We start from the raw sequence: 25,201 nt of genomic DNA on the forward strand, positions 1-25,201 counted from the left end.
TTAGCTCCAATTCCACCACCTAATCCAGTTCAACCTTCTATGGCTCCACCACTCCTGACTTATCATCGTCGTACGCGCCTAGCATCAGTCCCAGCTGATTCACGTCCTGCACCTGACCTCGCTAATACTGCGGACTTGTCTCCTCTTAGTCAACCAATTGCACTACGGAAAAGGTATACGGTCCACACTTATTCCTAATTCTCATTATGTCGGTTTAAGTTACCATCGTCTGTCATCATCCTATTGTGCATTTGTATCATGTTTGTCCTCTGTTTCCATCCCTAAGTTTACAGGTGAAGCACTATCTCATCCAGGATGGCGACGGGCTATGATTGACGAGATGTCTGCTTTACATACGAGTGGTACTTGGGAGCTTGTTCCTCTTCCTTCGGGTAAATCGACTGTTGGTTGTCGTTGGGTGTATGCACTCAAAGTTGGTCCAGATGGCCAGGTTGATAGACTTAAGGCAAGCTCGTCTTGTCGCCAAAGGGTATACTCAGATATTTAGGCTCGATTATAGTGATACTTTCTCTCCCGTGGCTAAAATAGCATCAGTCCACCTTTTTTTTTTCCATGGCTATTGTTTGCCATTGACCTCTCTATCAGTTGGACATTAAGAATGCTTTTCTTCACGGTGACCTTGAGGATGAGGTTTATATGGAGCAACCAGTGACCTTGAGGATGAGGTTTATATGGAGCAACCACCTGGTTTTGTTGCTCAGGGGGAGTCTAGTGGCCTTGTATGTCGGTTGTGCCGGTCCCTCTATGGTCTAAAGCAGTCTCCTCGAGCCTGGTTTGGTAAGTTCAGTACAGTTATTCAGGAGTTTGGTATGACTCGTAGTGAAGCTGATCACTCTGTGTTTTATCGGCATTCTGCTTCAAATCTCAGTATTTATCTAGTGGTTTGTGTTGATGATATTGTTATTACCGGCAATGACCAGGATGGTATTACTAAGTTGAAGCAGCATCTCTTTCCGCACTTTCAGACTATGGATCTGGGCAGATTAAAGTATTTTTTAGGTATTGAGGCTGCTCAGTCTAGCTCAGGTATTGTGATCTCACAACAGAAGTATGCCTTAGACATTATTGAGGAGAAAAAAATGACAGGCTATGGATCCGAATTCTAAACTTCTGCCAGGACAGGGGGAGCCGCTTAGCAATCCTGCAAGATATAGACGGCTGGTTGGTAAATTCAATTACCTCACAATGACTAGACCTGACATTTCCTTTCTTGTGATTGCGGTGAGTCAGTTTATAGATTCTCCTTGTGATAGTGATTGGGATGCAATTGTCCGCATTCTTCGATATGTAAAATCAGCTCAAGGCAAATGGTTATTGTTTGAAGATCGAGGCCATGAGCAAATTGTTAGATACTCAGATGCTGACTGGGCAGGATCACCTTCTGATAGACGTTCTACGTCTGGATATTGTGTTTTAGTAGGAGGTAATTTGGTGTCTTGGAAGAGCAAGAAACATAATATAGTTGTTCGGTCTAGTGCAAAAGCAGAATATCGAGCAATGACTGTGGCAACATGTGAGCTAGTTTGGATCAAACATTTGCTCTAAGGAGTTGAAATTTGGTGAGATCAGCAAGATGGAACTTGTGCGTGATAATCATGCTGCCCTTTATATTGCATCAAATCCGGTGATCCATGAGAGAACTAAACACATTGAGATTGACTGTCACTTCATTAGAGAAAAGATACTCTCAAGAGATATTGCTACAAAGTTTGTGAAGTCGAATGATCAACTTGCAGATATTTTCACCAAGTCCATCACCGGTCCTCGTATTAGTTACATATGTAACAAGCTCGGTACATATGACTTGTATGCACCGGCGTGAGGGAAGTGTTAGGTAGTTATGTAAATAACCCTAGTCCCACATGGAATGGGAGTAGAATATGTATTGTGTATAGTTATAAATAGGGCTATTGTAAAACACTTAATAAAATATAGCAATAATATATTTTTCTCCCGTATATTCTCACACGATGAACCGAGGTTCATTGCTTTATGGATGAAGCAATGCGCTTCAGAGAGGTTTGTGCTTCAGCCAATGACGCGCAAAGTGATTTCAATGAGAAGCGGTAAATCTCAAATTTGAGGAGTTAGATTAATATTGATAGTGCTGTTTATTGAATGTTGATATTAGTTATTCTAATTGAAATTTGATAATAATAATAATAATAATAACAATAATAATAGTACTAAATTCATATATTTTGATACTTTTAATTTTCCGTAATTTGTGCGCTTCACTTTAAAGAAGTGTGCACTTCACTTCCGCTTTCACTTTTAAAACCACGGATAAGTCATATGAAGGAGCTTGAACTTACAAACTCATCCCCACTAGTTTTGAATCATAGATCCCGATCAAAAAAATGTCGAGTACCAAGAACGTTTAGGTTATATGACATTTCTTTAAACATGTGTTAGATTGTTTACAAAGAACTCAGTCTTCATAAAGTAAGCTTTGATAAGTGAGATTAGTTAACATGACTCAGTAAAGGGGAAAAAGAGGTTCTTTCAACTGACCTGGATCCGAGGAGGGTTGAAAGGATAGAAGCTGAGCTGTTAAGTCTTTATTCTTGCCTATAATTGACTTTGATGCTACTTGGTCAAGTAATTTGGCACCTAACTGATGTGTGCACAAGAGAAGCTAGTTTTCACATATACAAGACTTAACATTAAGATATGCACTAAGTTTGTGTGGACTCGCTCTAGACAATTGTAGATGGAAGTGAGGCTCTCTCTAATGAGAAAATTGATGCTGTGAGCTGCTAATGTCTAAGTCATGATTCCTTTTGATTGCAAACTTGACTTGGTCTATATCTTTTTTAGATGGGAAAAGGTCCAAATTTACCCCTCTACTTTCGAATATTGTCTGCATTTAACCTTCGTTATAATCTTCAGCCAAATTTATCCCTACCATTATACTATTCGGCCAAATTTACCCATACCATCAGTAAACTTTTAAAAATTATCCCTCAGTCCGTTAGGTAACACAAAATCTTCCAAATCCCTTTAGTTAAATCACTTGTTCTTCTTCTTGATCCACTATTTTCAAAAATTACTATTAATGTGAATGCTAAAGGTACTAAATTATATAAATTATTCATGGATATTTTTAATTACCTTTGCACCCAATTCTCTTCTTTTAATAATAGTTTTGGAATTGGTTTAGAATTTTTATTATTTTTCAACCATATAGACACCGCAAAATTCCATGGGTCTATTTGTTATGTATTATATGCGGTTGCTCCTCATGTATGTACATGTATATTCGAATATATTTTGTAATTGTCTAGTTAGTATTTAGTTCGGTCGACTAACTTAGGAGTGCACAATGCGTAGGCATTTGATTAAAGCAAAATTGATTTCGACAATGCAAAATCTCCAAGAAACTTCAACTTCTTTCACTAATACTCGCAAAGTCTTCATACCTTTGGTGGAACGAATTCATTAAAGCTGGGGTGTTGCAAATACTTTTGAAACTTAGACAAGCTACCTAATTTAGATTCTTCAATTTACTATACTTTGTTTACTAACCGCTGAGTTATTTTAATATTTCTTTCTCTTATTTCTTTTTTCCAATTATAAAAGCAGGTAAATGCCAACTATTTTGAAAATAGTGGATCAAGAAGAAGAATAAGTGACTTAACTAAAATGATTTGGGAAATTTTGGGTCACCTGACGGATTGAGGGGTGATTTTAAAAGTTTATTGATGGTAGGGGTAAAATTGGCGGGATAGTATAACGGTAGGGGTAAATTTGGCCGAATAGTTTAACGGAGGTTAGATGTAGTCAATATTCAAAAGTAGAGGGGTATATTCAGACTTTTTCCCTTTTTAGATTCTCCCTAGGTTCTATATGTGTGGTCATGTGAAGCTTTAAATGGTAGTTCATTGCTCAAAGATGTTTCAAGAGTGTTCCTGAGTTTGTCTGTCTGCAAAACCCAATTGTAACATCTCCAGCAGTGCTCAATGCATTTGATGATCTAGATATTAAGTTTTAGATTTTCTTAATGCTAGCACATAGTGTTAAGTAACAAGGTAACCATCCCACATTTGATAGTAGTATGATTATCAAATCATTTCCAAGGCTTACATGCTCTATGATCGCCAACTTGGGCTTGAGCAGCGCTTCGTTGTATCGGGTTGATCTCCAGGAAGAACTCCGTTGATCACTCCTTTGTTGAAGAACTTTGCACTTGATGATTGATCTCTCTGTTTGCGGATGCCTTCACCAATTGCGGAATGCTCTCCTCCAACTCTGAATGTCCTTAGAGAGTTATGTAACCCCTCTATTTATAATGGTAGAGGATGGACAGTCCAGCTACATATGAACTCTCTTGCTTGATTCTGATTGGTTCATGTGAGTCATCGAACTTATCTCATAAGTTATGTGATAAGTTTGGTTGTTATTGGCCAAGACATGTCATTTTAGACACTTGGCAACTCTTGATTGGTCACTGTTTTAGACTGAGATTGCCACATCATTTCACACGTGGTGTGATCTTGTTGGCTTTGAGTTTGACTTCATATGCCATGTCGCTTGACACATGGCATGTGTCCGGGTCTTAAGATGAAATGGACCTTGGGCTTGAAAATTATAAAATGGACCAATTTAATGTAAAGTCCAAATTAATTATTTAATCCAAATAAAACTAAGATTCAATCCAAATTTTGTATGGATTAAACTTAATAAATTTTATATGTTTACAGATGCCCCCTACTTCAAGTCTTGTCGAAGTGTAAACTTGATGAGCCTTAGCAACGAAGCTTGAAGTACCGGATGAAGAGAATCCCATTTTTTTTAACCGCATGAAGAATTTGACTACTTGGATAAGTTATAATTTTTTCTAAAAGCACATGACTTTAGCCAAGATTTCAAACACCGAAGGGTTAGCTATTGTCGCTTGGGAAAACATTATCACGTATATCCTAATTTGAGTAGGATACCAAAAAGTAGTGTTGGCCAAATAGCAACTACTTGTTCGCAGCTACATATGTAAAGTCCAACTCCTTTTCCAACACTAATTCTTTAATTAATTATGTCTAGAAGTCTAAGACTCCAAGTATCAGCCGCCTTAAACAATTATATAAGGAAGCCCTTGCAATCCTTGACTACCGAAAGGAAACTTCGAAACTACTACTGTTTCTTGACGGGCAAGACAATTTTCAACACAAGGCAATTGTTTCTCCACTGAGTGCTCTTTTTTTTCAAGTTTCGTTTCAAGTGCTCTCCACTGTATTTTTTTTTCCAGGAATCGACAACGCCAACAAAGTAAGTTCGAATCCGCACCAGCAAATCCACGAACCTTGAGCAATGGAGATTGTTGTTTTGGCATTGAATTTGGCCATTGAAGCTTCGTGCCGTTGGCGCCGTTACCTGTCACACAAATCCGAACTTCGAGTCGCGAGTATATTTATCTATCGTGACGAGTTGAAGCTTCGTGTCATTGACACCGTACCTGCTGCTGAATCAAAGCTTCATGTCGTTGGCACCAATCAATTAGACAGAACCAAAAGCTTCGTTCCATTGGCACCGAGGCCTCCAAAATCTTTTCCCTTTCGCTGCAGAATGTGTCTGAGATAGTCATCTTTAGGCATATGTGGAGAAAACCATCATATTTTATCGTAGGAACATCGGGAACACAAGCCGTCTGATCCACTTGACACTACACTTCAAATACTTCAACATATCAAAAATTTGGGGCGAAATTCCTTTTGTAGCTTCTTAGGTATTATTTTGAAATTTCGTTTCAGATGCTGGTGTACTCAAATTTGCAGCTGATAAATGGACCTTGGGCCTAACTCAACCCCAAAAGCTAGCTTATGAGGTGGACCTTGGCGTACTCATTCTTGCGGCTTGGCGAAATTGACACTACTTGGAGCAGTCCTTTCCAATCTTGACGAGCAAGCACTTGGCACATCTCCGCAAAAATATCCATTCTTTGGCGTAGGCGCGATGAGATCACAAGCCGCTTCATCCTCTAAAGAATCATAACTCAAATATCTGCCGCTTCAACTTCGTAGCACTGCATGTTCATTGAAAAAAATCGTATCTCGACCTAGGAGTGTCCAAACTGCAATCCGCTTGATTCTACCGAATCAGAACTTGCACCACATCGACATATCCAAAATTTAGGGGTAAATTCCATCAAGACAAGTTAGAATAAACTCTCGAAGGCGATGCACACGTCTGTCATTTCGACTTCACAGCACTGCATGCTGTCATTAAAAAGTACACATTTCAAGCTTTTATGTCCAAATAGTGAGACGTCTGCGCCATCAGAAAGACAAGTTCGAGACCTGCAACACCTGAAAATATCGTGGCAGAACTCCTTTTAGGTTGGCTGCAATATTATTTTGAAGTCGCTCCTTATGTCTGCATTGCTGCTTTTCAGCTTTGTGCACTCTCGTCGAGAAATTCATATCTCGAGCTACAGGTTGTTAGAAAGTAAACTCATAGAGCTTCAACATATATGAATTTCACGACAGACCTCCTTTCGAGCTGGAAACAAAAAATTCTTAAAGTCGACCTAACTGCAGTAAACTTTAAGATTCGTGTAGTTCCGGCGAAAAACATCGTATCTTGAGCTAAGAGCCTCAAAATTGGAAATGGTTTGTGTTGTTGTAAACTAGACATCCAAATCTACAACATATAAAATGTTAGGGGCAGAATGTCTTCCAGATGAACCACAGTAGTTTTCCAAATATGATCCTGTCATCCGTTGAGCTCGCTTTCCATCTCTATGCTCTCTGAGTTGTCCTACGAATGTTGTTGTTTTCTTGAAATCGGCTCTACAGTCTTGCATGTAGTAACTCTAGCTATCATGCTTCACAAATCTTATCTCTTCATTTATTTCTTTTGCAGACTCGCAAAGGGGCTCAAAGGGTCCGGATATCAGACTGAGATGTCATATAAGATGCGGATATGTTGAAGTTTTGAGCACGCAAAATCTCTATGAGAAAGAAAGAATTATTGTAGTAGATCGTCATGCGAAGCCACCGTTTCACCAACTGTTGCACTTGATTTGTTGATAGTCTTGAAGTTCATCAATGGCGGCTCCCACGGTGATTGAAGTTTTTTTTCAAGAGCGACGACTTCTCACCTTAGGACTGAGTCCGGGCATTTCTTTATACGGCCAAGCGAAGACATCTTTGTACTCGGTCAATAACTTGAAGTATTCCTCCTCCTCCTGAGGTGTAAGAAGCGCACTAATGAAGGTGGGTCGTGGATCTTCCAAAGTGCCTAAATTGAGTTCCTTAAGTTCATCTACATTTGATTGCCCGCCATCCTCTAGATGAGGGGGAGCCTCGTGTACTTCATCATTAACGTCAAGGCATGGCCTATCTTCCACAGTTATGTGATAGGATGTTTTCACAAAGTGACTTTTCTCTTTGACTTCCTTGGATGGTCGGCATGGCCTCTTTCTCTTTCTCTGCTTCTTTACGAGGCTGGAAAGTGTAATCAGTTCTCCTTTGCACCTTCAATGGACTATCTATGGATACTGACAAAATAGACTTCCTCTTCATACGTGATGGGAAAGCACTACAAATTTCTTTGTCGGCATCAACTTCACAATGACCTCGCTCCTCATGGACTTGCTCCTCATGTTTCGACAATTTCTTTCTAGATGGTGACTTCCTTATGGTTCCCCGGCGACAAAAGACGGAGGTCTTTGAGGTAGTGGAAACTTCCTTTAGATGTTTGGAAGATACACGTTCACTTTTGTGACTTAGCCTTTCAAACACCGAGACCCGAGGGGTTGAGCCTCCAATGCGATCACACACTGAAGCCCGTTGTTTTATTTTCTTATCCTTAACTTCCGTCATTTCCTCTGCCGAGGTGTGTTGTGATGAAGCTTTGCTTCTCTTAGATGAAATTCGAAGAGGCTTTGCCAAACTGAATCCTAACCCAAACTTAGGAGTGGCGACGTAGTGCCCTTGCTTTCTCAACCTCATTTGGGACTCAGTAAGCCCATGCATCTTTTCACCAATGACTTCATCTTTGAGTTCTCCTAGTCTTGATGGATTTTGAGAAGTCGTAACCAGACTTTTCAAGCAGTATGAAGGCCTTAGGATCAAACTGTCCTTTTATTTTATCAGCTTGGAGATTGCCTTTAGTAGACTCACAAGTCACGGATGGGATTTGTGCAACTGGGACAGTCATATTTTCCTTCAAATCTTGGATTACTTTGTGACTCATTTGCTTCTTTGGAAAACATTCCTGTAACAAAGGTTGCCCTTTTTTTTGACTCACTCGAAATGTGGCGAAAAACTAGATGCTCCTTATCGGTCTTTGTCTGTATGTCACCTTCAGATGATGATAGCTTAATGGAGACTTCTTTAGTTCTCTTCTTAGACAGCTTGGCGGCAGTCCATTGAGCCTCATTTTCTTCTTCTGAATTGACATCAGCTTCGTCGACTGATGATGGTTTCTCCACTCTGTTCTCAAGAATCTAAGTAGAATTTTGCATCTGCAAAGTATGACTCCGTCCCCGTGAAAGGATTGATGTCTGCATCAATTTTGACTATCTCTCCATCCCTTCTGTACTTCAGACAGTGATGCAAAGTAGACCATACCACTCCATTCTCATAATCCAAGGAGGTCCAAGCAGCAAGTTGTATGATGTTTTAGCATCTATGATGTGAATCGTGGTGTTTGACTTCATCTCACTACGCGGATCATACCTATGGCTCGTTGTCCTCCTTGGTTGAAACCTTGGATTGTTAGGTTACTTTTGGATAGCTCATCCATAGAGATCCCAAGCCTTTTTAGCACCATCTTCGGCATGATGTTGACAACCGAACCATCATCAACAAGTATACGATTGAGATGTTCCCGAATGGCCCCTACAACGAACAAAGGCCTGTTATGTGGCTTAGAACCCAACATCAAGTCATCATCTGTGAAGGAAATTGTTGCACAACATTGTGACAATTTTTCTGTTATCATGATGTTCTTGTGTTTTCATTGGACCAAGCTCATCGTTGCTTTCCTTTGTTTCATCGGTACTAGAAAATACACGAGTTGCACCAACATGACCTCCATAAAGGAATTTTCCAGGAAAGAATTCATGCAATGTGATAGTCTTTCGGAACTTCGGCGATAAGGTACCGTTAATCTTCTTGCTAATAGAAGATTTGATAATTCTTGGTGTTTGTAGCTATTCCATATCGCTCATTTTTGCTCTTGGCTTCGGAAGTCGTAGCCTCGTAATTGCTTGATGTTTTCGTTTCTTGTGAGTGACTAGAGTCCAACCCTCATCATCTTTGTCTTTGGACTCAGTGTCCAGCTCTAGTGAACCTTTAAGAGTTTTCCTTGGAAGATCAACTTCAACGGGCTCGAAACTTCCAAATTGTAAGAGTGCAGTGCTTGACACGTTCTGCAACCTTGAACACTTCTTTTCCTTGAGGGCGGCACTTGCATGATTTGCTTCTGCTGTTTCATCTATGTCTATGATGATTTTTCTTTCACTTACAAGAGCCATGATTTTCTCCTTCAAGAGCAAGTATTTTTCTGTAGGGTGGCTAATGACGCGATGAAACTTGCAGTATTTCGGATCGCCAACTTTACCAATTTCCTCAGGCCTTTTTGATTCAGGGAGATCGATGACTTTCTTGGCCAGCAATTCATCAAGGATTGTGGGTACGTCTGAATCTAGAAACGGATAAACCTTATCCTCGAATTCCTTCAAAGTGGGACGACGTTTCTCCTCTTTGGGATATTGACTCGCGGTCTTATCCTCCTTCACCTTTTGCTTGGTCGTGGCTTTCACAGAAGTTGCTTTCACCGCCATAGATTCTTTGGTTTGGTTCTTTGATGCAACATTTTTCTTGAACTTCTTCTGATCAGCAAATGGAGATGCCTTTCCATAACTTGCGATGCTTAACTCCATGTCGTGCGCTCGCGTTGCAAGTTCTTCAAAAGTTCGCGGTTTGATCCCTTGTAGGATGTACAAAAGGCCCCAGTGCATTCCTTGAATGCACATCTCCACATCAGATACTTCTGAAAGCGATCCTTGCAGTCGAAACTTAACGCTCTCCAACGATTGATGTTGTCACGACCCAAAACTAACCCCTGTTGTGATGGCGCCTATCGTGGAACTAGGCAAGCCGATAATTTCAAGGTTATTTAACATAAAAACCTTCGTAAAGGAGTTCCAATCAAAATAAAAGTGCGGAAGGAAAAGCCTGACATCGGGGTGTCACTAGTCATGAGCATCTACTACAATCTGTCTAATAATATCAAGGCTAACTCAGCCTGGAAAATAGCTAAATACAACTAGAGGAAGATAAGAGGGAGAAGAGCAGGGGCTGCGGTCACCAAGCAGCTACCTTGCTATCTCCAAGAAAATCTGCAACCAGAACACTCAATAACCGCTACCGTGTCCAGCTACACCTGAATCTGCACACAAGGTGTAGGGAGTAACGTGAGTACGCCAACTCAGCAAGTAACAACAATAAATAAAGATTGAGCAGTAGTGACAAGCAATAAAGCATATAACGTTCATATCATGTAATCTTAGTAAAGTACAACATGCTTTAAAAATCAGTATTTGAATCAAATCATCTCGTTTAAACCCGGTTCCAGTAAAAAAAATCATTTAAAGATATTTTTCCAACAGTTTTAAAAAATCCGGGGTTTCATACCCTCAGGACTAGATTTACAATCGTTACTTACCTCAAACCGGTCAAATCTCTACCTCGCAATGCTCTTGCCTCTGGACTCGGCCTCCAAATGCTCCAAATCTATTCACAATCAGTACAATACCATCAATATACGCTAATGGAATGAATTCCACAAGAAAAGCTTCAAAATTAGACCAAAACCCGAAATTGGCTCAAACCCGCCCCCCGGGCCCACGTCTCGAAATCCGACAAAATTCACAAAACTAGAAAGCTCATTCACTCACGAGTTTAACCATAACAAATTCATCAAAATCCGACATCGTTTGGTCCTTCAAATCCTTAAATTACTCTCCAAAAATTCCAAGCCTTAACCCCTCATTTTCACTAATTACAATAATTAAACAACGGGAAAATCACCATATATACGAGTATTAGGCTCAAGTAACTTACCTCAATGAAAACCCCCTTGATTCCCTCTTCAAAACTCTCCAAAAAGCTCCAAATCCGAATAGAAATTGTGAAGAATGCCCAAATATTCGCGCAGTGTTCCTATATACCTTCTGTCCAGGCATCTCGCACCTGCGGCCCCTTTTCTCGCACCCGCGCGACCGCACCTGCGGTCCAAGGAGCCGCACCTGCGTAACTCACTTATCCGCCCAGACTCCGCATCTGCGGCAAACCCGTCGCACCTGCGAAGGCGCATCTGCGCGTTTCCTCCGCTTCTGCGAAGCCTGCCCAGCATTCCCCTTTCCGCATCTGCGCCCCAGGTTTCGCAACTGCGGGCTCGCAGATGCGACCTCCAAATCACATTCCGGACGTACTCCTAAGTCCAAAATCACCTAACGGAGCTAACTGAACCATCAGAATTCAAATCCGAGATCGTTTACACATAGGTCAACATCCGGTTGACTTTTCCAACTTAAGTTTCTACTTAAGAGACTAAGTGTCTCAATTCACTCTAAAACCACTCCGGTCCCGAACCAACTAACCCGATATAACATAATATAGCTGAATAACACAAAAAGAAGTAGAAATGGGGAAAACGGGGCTATAACTCTCAAAACGACCGGCCGGGTCGTTACAGATGTAATCTACCACGGGCTTGTCTTTCCTTTGCTTGGTGCCTGCCAACTTTATCATGCTTACAGTTCAGTAAAAACGATTGAGGAATTCCTTCTTAAGTTGCTCTCAACTATCAACTGACTCGGGCTTCAAATCAATATACCAGTCAAATGCGTTCCCTTTCAGCGAACGAACAAATTGTTTTACCAAAATGTCACCATGCGTTCCAGCATTGCTACAAGTCTCGACAAAGTGGGCAATATGTTGCCTTGAGTTTCCTTTGCCATCAAATTGATGCAGCTTTGGTGGTTGATAATTGGTTGGCATAGTTAGACAATCAATCCTCTTAGTATAAGGCTTAGAGTAATACAACGAACTTTGTGATGGTCCGCCATATTGAGCTGTGATGGTGTTTGTTATTATGTCTTTCAATTGTTGGACAGATAACAACCGAAGTGGATTGTTTTTCCTTCTGAATGCTGAACTTGGCAAGCGATTCCTCAACAACCATTTTTTGCGAGGTGAAGACAGGTGAACGAGGAGGGACGTGGCTCGACTCTCCAGGTGCATAGGCCTCCAATTTGTTCATGAGTTGAGCGATTTGAAGGTCTTTGTCTTCAACAGATTTCTTCAAGACTCCTATAGTCTGTTCCATCATGGCAAATTTTTCGTCCACGTTAGTTGCGTCAGTCATTAAGGCGTTGACTTTCGTTAAAACTGAAGAATCCACAAAATCCTCAAATCCACCAAGGTTGGAGGCTGTTTGAAAAAGTTCGTCAAATAGCAAGAATGGGGTGTTGCCCCCAAAGATTGTAGTTGCAGATGTCATGTGAGATCTGCTCTTCTTTGAGATCACTTGAACTTGCTTCGAGTGATCGGGCCAACATGACGGAGCTCAACGGATGCGGCAGTAACATCTTTGCATGGAACATCATCACACTTCCGGAAGGCCACTGCAGCAGTAGATCTGAAGTTTGTAGTTTTCAACTTATAAAAGGAAGAGATGAAGGGTAGAACTGGTCCCACTGGGCGTGCCAAAATTTGTTCGCAACAAATTTTCGTAGTACGGAAAATAAATTGCAACAAAAATAATATGAAGAAAAAAGATATTTTATTAATGAATATTTGTGAGTACAATTCTATGTATCCCTTGGTTTTTCTATTTGAAATTCTCCGTGATTCGAGGGCTTGAGAAATATTTTTCTTGAATGTAGGATGATGCAAACCTCCTTGTGATGTATTTAATCGTCAAGAACGTCGAGCAGCGCTTCGTTGTTTCGGGTTGATCTCCGGAATAACTCCGTTAATCACTCCTTTGTCGAAGAACTTTGCACTTGATGATTGATCTCTCTGTTTGCGGTTGCCTTCACCAATAGCGGAATTCTCTTCTCCAACTCCGAATGTCCTTAAAGTGTTATGTAACCCCTCTATTTATAATGGTAGAGGATGGACAATCCAGCTACATATGAACTCTCGTGCTTGATTCTGACTGGCTCATGTGAGTCATCTAACTTATCACATAAGTTATGTGATAATTGGCCAAGACATGTCATTTTAGACACTTGGCAACTCTTGATTGGTCACTATTTTAGGCTGGGATTGCCACATCATTTCACACGTGGCGTGATCTTGTTGGCTTTGAGTTTGACTGGATATGCCATGTCACTTGACACATGGCATGAGTCTGGGCCTTAAGATGAAATGGACCTTGGGCTTGAAAATAATAAAATGGACTAATTTAATGTAAAGTCCAAATTAATTATTCAACCCAAATAAAACTAAGATTCAATCCAAATTTTATATGGATTAAACTTAATAAATTTTATATGTCTACAAGGACGAAACTGTTAAGTTGGTTGGGGCACTAGTTGGAACTTGCGTTATTGTGGTTTGAGTTGATGCTGATTTGTAACTCGCAATATATAAAGGTGATGGTCATCATGTCTACATGCATTATTGGGATTTCGGAGGTTACGATTAAAAATGATTGTGTAAATTTTATGCTCTTAGGTACAAAGACTCATTCCTTCATCATCCTTTTATTTTGACTAGACAAAGGGTAAAGGGCATATCTGGGGAAGTTTCGGTTCCTTCTCAATTTTGGTGGAAGTATTCTTCCAATTAATTTTGTTGACATGGTAAATGCATTGTGTAATTAAAGTTGCATAATAACAACATTGTTCATGTTGCAATTATCTTTACTTCATCAAAAAGGCATTTATTTGTGCTGCAGACGAGCAGTTGATCATCTTCACCAGTTTTGAGATTTTCAAAATGTAGGACTGTATTAAGTGCTTCATACTAGTTGGTGTTACAGCAGATGTAAGATGAATCAATTCACTATTTCATGGTGAATCAAACTCTGAGTTTCATTTTTGCAGCTTGGAAACTGCCAATGTGGTGGATCTCTTAGATTCTGCTGTTCTATCTCGCCTAGTTGATATCATGAGGACGTCATCCGCAGATTTGCAGAGGAAATCTGCTTCAATCCTTGAGTTCGCCGCAGTTATTGAGCCATGCACGGAAAAGATCCTGTCTGTTGACCTAGAAAGTGGGCTGGATGCTGTTTTCCAGCAGAAAACTTTAAATGGTATGAGAGATTACTTTCCCGCAATCCTCATTAAGGCCCAGTCTGTCAGAAAGTGTGGCTTCACTTTTCCCTTTTTAGTAGGTTTCTTGATCCCTCTTTGAAGTACGTAGTAGTCTGTAACTGCTGCTGTTCAACATTACATGGTAATATGGAAGTCTTAGGAAATCTTCTGGAGAATACTACCTTGAAGAAGGAAACCATGGTTTCTGTTTGATTTCAAGGAATGTCAATGTGCTTGTAAATTTCAAAAGTAGTGCCTCCTACTACCAAAGTAGGAGATTAGGATGTTCTTTTCTGGCATTTAAGCCACAAATTATGCCCCAAGAACTTACAATCTATGTTGCGCGGACTCTCCAAAATGATGCCGCACCTGTGTCGGATCCCCCCAAAAATACACTATTTTTGGAGGATCCGACACGCACCCGGCAAAATTTTCGGAGAGTCCGAGCAACATAGCTTACAATTAATAGTTTTCCTAGTTCACCCCAGGCCTGTACTGGTTACATTTTGGATTCAGTTGTGATCCACAACATTTTACCTTCCATTTACACCAAATTATTATCACTCACTTGCCAATCACCTCTCTCTCTCTCTCTCTCTCTCTCTCTCTCTCTCTCTGGGTACATGTACAATTCTACTTTCCACCTTTCAGTTTTTTCATTCATCCTGTTTGTCTATGCTTCAAATACCCTGAGTATGCTTAGCAAATTCACCAATATTACTGTTCATGTGTCTCTGAGCTTCTTTGGTGAGGAAATGCCCAAACTCCAGAAGTGCTCAGCATATACTAAGTTCTTGACAATAGTGGTGTGCCTTTTGTGTTCATTGCTTTACTGTTACGTAGTATATATTTCTCTTCAGTTCTGTGGAAATGCTCATTCTTAACCACCACAAGTTGATTTTTGTAACTGAGTAAACCTGTAGACTTACAGATGACTTGGGAGTTCTTACATTTGTGACCAGTTCACTGTTTTCCTCAGGTCGGTACTGAGTAAATCATTCTTTAAGCGGAAACTGGAAGATAAATTGGTGGTCAGTGATCTGCCTTAATCTGTTTATCTAAGACAAGAAAATTTTAGCATAGGGTTTTCACATTCATGGGCTGCAGAGACTTGCTTTAGTCTTTTGATTTATATAGCGTAGCCAGCATACTGGAGGCTGTTTCAAGTAGTTTCTAAAAGATGATTCTCCACAGTTTGACTTGTTAGCCATTTAATAGCTCGTTCCTAATTTATGTTACTTGGCTAAACGAAGAAAACTTAGAAGCACGGTGGATGATCTGATGATATTTAGTCAATTTTCTTACTTTGGTGGTGTGGGGATCCTATGCTAAATACTAGCCTCTATCAAGACTTGAGAATATTTGCCTTAAATTCTATTGGAAATAAATAACTTGCTGGATTCATCATGATATTGCAGACGCAGAATCTGAAATAGATCTGCAGAACCCGGAACTTCATGCGCTTGAGGTTGAAGAGGCTGGTCATGCGATATCTGCAGCATCCCGGCTACTTACAAGACTGCTGGACTTTGAGCAGTTCTGTCGTAAAGTAAATGCATCTCATTTCACAAAGTTATTGCGAAAGGTTCTCAAATCAGACATCCCTCTTTACCACAAAGACTGGGTTGCTGCCTGTCTTGTGAAGCTCCGCTATCTCTCTGGTCCATATTTTGACTATGATACTCCGATCAACTTAGAGGTAACTCTTTATGAGACGATCCCAAGGCTGGTAGAACAGATCAAGACTTCATATTCACCGGAAGTACAAGAGGCTGCTGTTGTAGAACTCAACAGAATAATCTCTGAAGAGGTGGTGAATTCCACCAGAGCCGTGGCTGCCGAGGGAGGGATATTTACATTGGTGAAGCTGCTCGAAAATGGGAGTGAACGAGCTGTTGAAGCATCTCTAGCAATACTGTATAATTTGAGCATGGACAGTGAGAATCATGCTGCGATTATAGCTGCAGGAGCTGTGCCAATTTTGAGAAGACTTGTACTAACGCAAAGGTCACATTGGATGCAAGGTCACATTGGATGCTTACCTACATGATGAATTCAGCTAAATTCTTACCAGTTGTAATATAAAAATTATGAGTTCATGTTGTTAGTAATATAACCCTTCTTTATACAAAACCCTCTATTTAGTCTTCAAGCTGATCTCTTCTGCGATGAGAGAATTTTGTGAATTGAGCCAGGAACAGATATTTAATGCTATGTATCTTATACAGAGACAACTGTGTGGCCTTCAAAGAATTGGGTTTAGTTCTTTATTTTTTGTTTGAAAACTAAATTGTTTTTCCAAAGCTAAACCAAAAAAAAGAGAGATTATTATTCTTATAATCATTAATTAAATGAGACCCATACTTATTTTTCAAACTTCTATAATTTAATAAGTGGTTACAAGCTGAAATATGTTCCAAAATCATTATCTTGTGAAATCCATTAATTGACATCCACGGAGATTTCCATAATTACTTATGGTTTCGTAAAATATTACAATTATTAGTTGAATAACATGTTCAACAACCTTAACATATGGTAAAAGTATAAAAAAGATATACCCTAAAATACGGTAGTTCCCTACATGGAAGGAAATTAGAATGATAGAGAGAAAATTGGGGCGTCTTGTACAAGGATAACACATGCAAATTGAGAAATAGTCCAAAACCGATAATAAGAATATTGAATTTTTCCCTGCAAAGAAGACAATCCATGGGATATTTTTGAGGAATTCCTCACAAAATACAACTGCAAAGACAATTTCATTCTATAACAAAAAAAGTGTAAACAAACATATCCAAAATGATTGGACTAAAGTTCATCTCTATGGCAAAGCCTCGGAAAATACTTGCATCTTCATCTCGACCCACTGACCCTTCACCTTCTCTTCCATCTCCTTCTCCTTCTTCTAATAACTTAAACCCTCCACTCCTCAAATCCCAACCAAGACTGGAGCTGCAGAAGAAAAAGAAGCAGAATCAAAGGCAACTTTCAGTTGCAGAGATTGAAAGAGCCATTGGTGCTGGCATTTTCCGAGACAGAGATACCAGCAGGCAAATATCCTTTACTTTTTCCAACATACTACTATCTTGGTGTTGCTATTTTGCTGGATCTTTCAAAAATATTGTCTAGCTAAGCTAATCTAAGAAAAGATTCATTGCTCTGATTTGTTAAGGGAAGCAAAGGAGAGCAAGACCTCGTTTGATTCAATTTTGTCAAATTCTGAAGGAGATGTGGAAAGGAAGCTAAGGGAAACTGATGAATGGCTTATTGATAAAACTGAAGACATATCTGCCTCTGCTGGTAGTAAATTCCTTTTATATTTACATCTTTTATTAACTACTTAACAATCTTAAATTTTTGTTTGTTGTCACAGGAAAGAAGATTTTAGTTGTTGTGTTTAAATGGATTCTACCCTTGTGGATTCTTGCATTTCTTGTGGCTTCTGGGATGGTCAATCTACCATTTAGTACCCCATTTCTTGATGACTTACTTCTGTAAAGCAGTTTAAACTCATAGAGACTTTATGTTACTTTCTCTTTTATAAAATATATGTACTACTTCTTCCTTAATAAAGAGGAAATCTGGACAATAAACTACTTAAAAGCTGAAAAATAATTTCAAAAGATCAATGTGTTGAAGCCAATGTTGAAAAAAATAAGAGAAGGGGTTGAGAGCTAGCTGACTTGGTGAGCTCATTTTTTTCCGCAGTTTAGGTGGGGGGTTCAGAACTCATTAGTAGCGTTGTATCCCCTCTTACCCTCCCCCCAAACCCTTTTCCTCCTCCTGATGTTTAAAAAAATCAAGAGAAACATGGTTTGTAGATATCTAAAGAATATGATCTAAGCTTGGACGTAGTTATCGCGATCTATATAGTTTAGTGATAGTAGTTTCTTCTACCTCTGGCAGAATTTTCAATTCTGGCGCGTTTGAAGAGAATGTGTTGAGAAATATGATTCTGTATATATATATCCTCTTTGCACCATTTTGTGTGTTTCTCACAAATTACATGAAAACATTATGTTTAAATGTCGTATTTAAATGAGAATGGCTTGTACTCATGCATTAGAGACGGATTCAAAAAAATGCTAAAATGTCACAAGCTTTATCATTACAATGATATCTTTCTTTGTATTAATGAGATTGATGTAACGACCCGATCGATCGTTTTGAGCTTTAGCGTTTCATTTGGTGGTTTGAGACTTTGAGTAGCTTCATATGATGTATAACTTGAGTGTATGGTCGGTTTTTGTTTTCGAGTGGTTCAGGATTGATTTTGAAGAATGACTCTTGATTTGGAAACTTTAAGTTGGAAGAGTTGACCAAGTTTTGATTTTAAACGGACTCGGAATCGGGTTTTAATTATTTCAATAGGTTCGTATGATGATTTGGACTTGTACATATGTTCGAATTTGGTTTCGGAGGTTCTTGGAAGATTTGACATTATTTGTTGAAAGTTGGCAATTTGAAGAACCTAGTAGTTCATAAGTTTGACCAAGAGTTGAGTTTGATGTTATTGGACTCCAATTGGTGTTCCGAGACTTTGGATAGATCTATATAGTTGAATTGAAGTTGTGTGCAAAGTTTGAAAGTAATCTGAAGTATTTACGTGTGATTCAGACATTCTTTTGAAAGAATGGAGATTTAACAACTTTAGAGAAATTCTATTCGGTTTGAGCCTCGATTCTTTGTTGTGATGTTCCCGTGGGTGTTTTGTGGCTTTGGATAAGTTTGGATAATATATTTGTACTTGTTGGTATGATTGGATGGGATCTCGAGTGCTCAGGTGTGTTTTGGATCATTGGTTAAGAAACTAGTTAAGTCAAGGATTTGGAGTTTGATCATGGTCAATATCGGGTTAAGGTGACCTCTTTTTGATATTTTGAGTGCGCGAGCAAGTTTGTAGCATGTTTTATGATTGAAATGCATTTATTGTTTGTGTTCGGGAGGTTCTGAATGTGTTTTGGATGCTAAAATGATGATTTTCTTATTGCTGTTTTTTTGGGTGTAAATAATTACGAAAATGCCATTTATGTCACTGAAATTTTCAGACTTCCTTTAAAGCTTCAAAATATCATATCTCCCTCATTTTAAGGCCAAATTCGGTGATTCAAAAAGCTATCTTGGGTGTAATCTCGCAAGGATCATGTTGGGCTTATCAAACGTGAGTTTCAAGATCATCTAAGATCTGATTCGGGCTGGGACAACTGCTGTGTTTTTACTTATTTCGAAATTTAGTTACTTGTTCTCATAAGGTTTTGGAGTTACGTTTTGGGCGATTTTGGAGGGAATTTTCACTACTTGGATTGAGGTAAGTATCTTGCCTAACTTTGTGTGGGGGAACTTCCCAGTAGAATTTGGTTTAATTGCACTACTTGAATTATGTGAAAGATGGTGACGAGTATGTACACGGGCTTATATGTGATATTTGACCGATTTAGACTTTTATGCCTTTAATTGAATTTGTTATTATATGGAACACCTTTCATTGTTGATTTATTTCCCATTTCTTTTTGTTGTTGTTGAAACTATTGTACACCTTGTTGTTGAGCCGTGGGTTATATATTATTGTGACATTGGTGTTGTTCTTTGAGAAATATTGTGGAATTGGTGTTGCACCCTATTTTGCACGAGTCAAAACAAGATTCAACTAGTGGTTTCCCTGTTGTTGATGAAAAAGAGTCACCACCTAATATTTAAAGGTATACTAGGGTACCTATTTAGATTATTATCCTATTAGTCTACTAACCGGTGAGATTTGGGGTAAGATTCTTGTTCTTCTAAGGGGTAGGTGTTAGGCACCCCCTAGAATCTACCTGAGGTAGCTCCATAGGACTTACACTAAGTTTAGAAAATTAGATTCGGAATTAAATTAAAAGAACAATTCCTATTTAGAAGCTTAAATAGAAAGAGTTGACCGGAGAGTTGACTTTTGAGCAAACAATCCTGGAATGGAACTTTGGTGATGTCAATAGCTTCGTATGGTGATTTCAGACTTAGGCATGTGTCCGGATTTGGATTTGGAAGTCCGTAGGACAATTCGACACATTTTGGCAAAAGTTGAAAAATTGAAGATTTTTGGAAAGCCCGACCGAAGGTTGAATTTTTGATAACGAGGTCAGATTTCGATTCCGAAAATCTGAATAGCTCCATTACATCATTTATGACTTGTGTGCTAAATTTGAAGTCATTCCAGATTGATTTGATAAATTTTGGCGCAAAAATATAGAAGTTGAAAGATTTGGAAACTCATAATTTGATTCGATGCGCGATTGGTAATTTCGGCGTTGTTTGACGTGGTTTGAAGCCTCGACTAAGTCCGTATTGTATTTTGGGAAATGTTGGTATATTTGGTTAAAGTCCCGAGGGACTCGGGTGGATTTTGGAAGGTTAACAGAGCAATTTGGACTTGAAGGAAGCCGCTGAAAAATGGCAGCAACTGTTGGAATCGCACCTGCGGAATTATGGGCGCATGTGCGACAATCGCAGAAGCGACTGAAGGGGTAGCTGAGAAGGGCCGCAGAAGCGGCAAATGGTGCGCAGAAGCGCAAGGGCAACCGCAGGTGCGAAACTGGGCAGAAATTTTCTCGCAGATGCGAGGGTCAAATGGGCAGTACACTTTCGCAGAAGCGTGATTTTCCTCGCAAAAGCGAGCACGCAGAAGCGTGGAAGCACTCCGCAGGTGCAAAACTGGGCAGCAACATAAGGATTGAACTTGGTCATTTTTGCCATTTCGTATTGGAAATTTTGGAGCTCGGATTTAGGCGATTTTGGAAGGAGTTTTCACAAACTTAGTTGGGGTAAGTGTTCTATATCCTAAAGTGTTTATATTTTATGAATCTATGATTATATTCATCGTTTAATGGAAGAAATCAAGATTTTTGTAAAATTTTCCAAAAACGAAAATTTAAGATTTGGAGGTCGAGTTGTTATCGGAATTGGATAAAATTGGTATGGTTGAACTCGTATCAGAATGGGTGTTTAAATTTCATGAAAATTATATCGGGTTCCAAGAGGCGGGCCCCGCGTTGACTTTTGTTGAATTTTTGGAATAAAATTTAAGTCGAGCGTATTATTATCCGAAATTATTTTTGATGAATTTTAATGAAGTTGTACAATTAATTTGGATAGATTTGAGCTGTCTGGAGGTCAATTCAAACAAGAAGGCGATTTTGAAATATCGGCATAACTTCAAAAAGGTAAGTATCTTGCCTAACCTTGAGTGGGGGAATTACCCCTTATGCATCGAGTCTTATGTGGCATTTGTGAAATGTGAAAAGCCGTGTACGTACTCGTGTTTATATGTGCAAAATATATTGGGTTAAAGTCTTAGGCATATTGTGTAGTAAATTGGATAATTGTTGGCATTCATTTAATTATCTATTTGCCATGCCTCAATCCGCGTTTGTTGAATTTATTTTTATATGACAATTTGATATGATTATTACTTGTATATTTATGTGGATTCCGTGAATTTGATGATTTGATATTTCTTGGAATTAAATTTCATTATGGATTTTTCATCTGCAAATAATTAATTAAATGAGCTTAAGAAGAGGTGTTTATATAATTATTAAGAATTTGGGTTAATGAAGGCGTTGCCCTATGCTGAGTAATTTCTATCTCTATTGATTGTTTTGAGGTTTTATGCACATTGTGAGGAACCTTCGGATATTTGTTGTGAAATTAATTGAGTTGTTATATCTTTGGAATTGGTTGTTGCCATTGGGCAAATTGTGATATGAATTGATTTTGTTATGTTGCCGTGATAATATTCCGTGTAAATTATTGTGTTATTTGAGTTTTTATTTTGAGGATATAAGGGTGACATTCTACTGTTGATATTGTATGGGTATAAGGGTGGCATTTTACTGTTGTTATGTGTGTTGGGATATTGTCTGGGCGGAGTGATAAGGGTAGCTAAAGGAGAGATAAGGGTAGCTATAGGAGCGATAAGGGTGGCTATTGATATTGTCAGGGCGGAGGGATAAGGGAGGCTATTATAAAAGTGATAAGGGTGGCTATAGGAGAGATAATAGTGACTATTGTCAGGGATGATATGTGATGATGTGAAGTTATTGCGTTGGTAATTTTTATGTGATGTTGTGATTTTCCTTATGTTTATTTTTATACCTTGTGCAATTTATCTTGTTGTTGGTAAATTGATAATAGTCTGATTTATGTTGAAATTGGGAGCCTATGGCTATTGCCAGGCGGATTATGAAAAGAAACGTGGGCACGAGGTGTCGTGAGTAAATAATAATGATATTGGCACGTGAATTGTCCGTGCAGTTGAGATATGAAACATGGGCACGGAATGTCGGGGAAATTATGATGGTTTTATTATTGGCACGTGAACTGTCCGTGCAGATGTGATATGAAAAGTGGGCACGAGGTGCCGGAGAAATATGATGATTTAATTAGTGAAAATATGAAAGTGGGCCGAGACCGGTATTTTATGATTGTTCTTAAATGAGGTGTCACAGGGTGACTTTTATTTGAAAGATATTTATTTGAGGAAATTATATTTGAAAGAGATTTATTGAAAGAATTATATTTGAAAGATATTTATTTGAGGAAATTATATTTAAAATAGATTTATTGAAAGAATTATATTTGAAAGAATTATATTTAAAAGATATTTACTTGAGGAAATTATATTTGAAAGAGAGTTATTTGAATGACTTATATTTGTAAGATATTTATTCGAGGGAATTATATTTGAAAGAGATTTATTTGGAAGAATTATATGTGAAAGGTATTTATTTGAAGGACTTGATTTAATTGGGTGTACTTGTATTTATCATTTGTTGAGCGATATTAATGGTGTTCTTGTTGCCTTGCTGTGCATATCACTAGTTGATTTGTGTTGCCCTTATTATTATTTGTTTCCTATTATTTTGTATATCATATTACACAGGTTATTAGACTAGTGAGTGTCTTGACTGTACCTCGTTTCTACTCCACTGAGGTTAGTCTTGATACTTACTGGGTACCGACCGTGGTGTACTCATACTACACTTCTGCATATTTTTGTGCAAAGCCAGGTATTGGAGATATCAGACTCGGACAAAGTCAGAGTGGGATCGCAAGGATTCAAGATAGAGCTGCTTGGTCGTCGTAGTTCCTTGGAGTCTTTCCATTTTATTGTACTGTTAATTATTATTCAAAAAGTATAGAGTATTCGATCCTTGAGATCATTTCATGTATTCAGTTAGAGTTCGTGACTCTGTACTACCAGTCTTGGGAGGTTTTCATATTTGTTTCCGCTGTTGATTTTGATTACCTATTTAATTCATATTCAAAAAACAAATGGCTTGAAATGTAATTTTACTTGACTTACCTAGTCTTAGAAACTAAGTGCCATCATGACGCCTGTGGTGGATTATGGGTCGTAACAAGTTGGTATCAGAGCTCTAGGTTCATAGGTTATACGAGTCACGAATGAGTCTAGTAGAGTCTTGCGGATCGGTACGGAGACGTCTGTACTTATCTTTGAGAGGCTACAGAACTGTTAGAAAATTTCCACTTCTTTCATTCTTGTCGTGCGAAATTTGTTGAATTTGGAATTTGAAGCCTTTGTATCTTTATTCTCTCACAAATGGTGAGGACACGTGCTACCGGGTCTGCTGAGCAGACACCTGCACATGCTGCTAGGGCCGCAAGAGGCCGAGGCCGAGGTAGAGGCCGAGAAAGGGCACGTGCAGCGACTAGAGCACCTGTCAGAATAACAGTTGAGGAGCCGCCAGTAGCTCCAGTTGGGGGACAGGTACCAGAAGCACTTGTTGTTACCCCCGGACTTCAGGAGACTTTAGCACAGTTCCTGAGTATGTTTGGTACATTAACTCAAGCAGGATTGATCTCTGTTGCACCAAATATTTCGCAGATTGGGGGAGTAGCTCAGACTGCTACTTCGACTCCAGAGGAACAGGTTCACATTGGCCAGGTTCCGGATGTAGTACCGGTACAACCTATTATTCCGGTTCAGCCTGAGGTCAGGCCAGAGGCATCAGAAGAAGAACAAAAGAGACTTAAGAGGTTTAAAAGGTATAGTCTACCTACTTTCATTGGCACAGCTTCAGAGGATGCCCAAGGATTTCTAGAAAAGTGTCACCGTATTCTCCGTACCATGGGTATTGTGGAAGTGAGCGGAGTAGCCTTTATTATATTTCAGCTGTCAGGCGCAGCGTATCAGTGGTGACAAGTTTATGAAGAAGGTAGACCAGCCGATGCAAGACCACCAACTTGGGCTCAATTTTCGGAAATGTTTTTGAAAGAGTTTGTTCCCCAGACTCTCCGAGATGCGTGGCGCACAGAGTTTCAACGGTTGCGTCAGGGCACTATGATAGTGTCAGAATATGCTATCAGGTTCAGTGAATTAGCCCGTCATGCACATATCTTGGTACCTACGGTCAGAGAACGGGTTCGCAGATTCATTAAGGGGCTCGATTATGATCTTAAAATATGCATGGCTCGAGAGTTGCAAACTGATACTCCATTTCAGCAAGTAGTGGAGATTGCGAGGAGGATTGAGGGTGTTCTAGGTGAAGAAAGGAAGTCTAAGGAGGCCAAAAGGTCTCGAAGCTCTGGAGGGTTCAGTGGATTTTACTCTTCAGCTATGACCCATTATGGCGGAGGGTCGAGTAGTCGGCCAGCTCAGTCCGCACATCAGATTACTCGAGGTGCTCCAGTAAGTTCTTGTAGTGCACCACCGACACGAGATTCTTACAGTGGTTATTCTAGTTATCCGACATAGACTCAGTACGAGCAGCCGCGACCTCAGAGGTGTTGTTATGAGTGTGGTGATACTAGGCACATTATGAGAGATTGTCCCAGACTTGGGAGGGGTGAATTTTATCAGAACACTCAGACTATGGGCCCCAATGCAGTTACTACCCCACGTGCACA

The 25,201-nt window shown here is 39.4% G+C and overlaps 2 protein-coding genes across 4 annotated transcripts in view; both read left to right on the forward strand.

Annotated features, from left to right (window-relative positions):
- LOC107815129 (uncharacterized) overlaps nt 1-16,563 on the forward strand; it is a 31,498-nt gene extending 14,935 nt beyond the window's left edge. For both annotated transcript variants that reach the window (XM_075246130.1, XM_075246129.1), the window contains exons 8-9: nt 14,084-14,292; nt 15,712-16,563. In XM_075246130.1, coding sequence (XP_075102231.1) covers nt 14,084-14,292; nt 15,712-16,343 — 841 coding nt within the window. In that variant the 3' untranslated portion in view covers nt 16,344-16,563. The remainder of the gene's footprint in view (nt 1-14,083; nt 14,293-15,711) is intronic.
- A 333-nt stretch (nt 16,564-16,896) lies between these two features.
- On the forward strand, nt 16,897-23,500 carry LOC107789980 (putative NAD(P)H dehydrogenase subunit CRR3, chloroplastic). Of its 2 annotated transcripts, XM_075246729.1 has the most exons (4): nt 16,897-17,346; nt 17,469-17,596; nt 21,425-21,492; nt 23,341-23,500. In XM_075246729.1, exons 1-4 carry the CDS (start codon nt 17,096-17,098, stop codon nt 23,470-23,472), a joined length of 579 nt encoding a protein of 192 aa, XP_075102830.1. In that variant the 5' UTR covers nt 16,897-17,095; the 3' UTR covers nt 23,473-23,500. The 2 variants fall into 2 exon arrangements, with proteins under 2 accessions (XP_075102830.1, XP_016467348.1); XM_016611862.2 differs by lacking the exons at nt 21,425-21,492; nt 23,341-23,500 and adding an exon at nt 17,670-17,869 and having other exon boundaries at nt 16,904-17,346.
- The last annotated feature ends 1,701 nt before the right edge of the window (nt 23,501-25,201 follow it).

Source organism: Nicotiana tabacum, chromosome 23 (genome assembly GCF_000715075.1).
Source record: "Nicotiana tabacum cultivar K326 chromosome 23, ASM71507v2, whole genome shotgun sequence".
Lineage (NCBI taxonomy): Eukaryota > Viridiplantae > Streptophyta > Magnoliopsida > Solanales > Solanaceae > Nicotiana > Nicotiana tabacum.

Coding starts and splice junctions, on each gene's coding strand:
- LOC107789980 (XM_075246729.1), top strand. CDS start 17,096: ATGATTGGACTAAAGTTCATCTCTATGGCAAAGCCTCGGAAAATACTT. Junction 17,347..17,468: donor CGAGACAGAGATACCAGCAG/GCAAATATCCTT, acceptor TGATTTGTTAAG/GGAAGCAAAGGAGAGCAAGA. Junction 21,493..23,340: donor ATCGGCATAACTTCAAAAAG/GTAAGTATCTTG, acceptor GTGCAAAGCCAG/GTATTGGAGATATCAGACTC.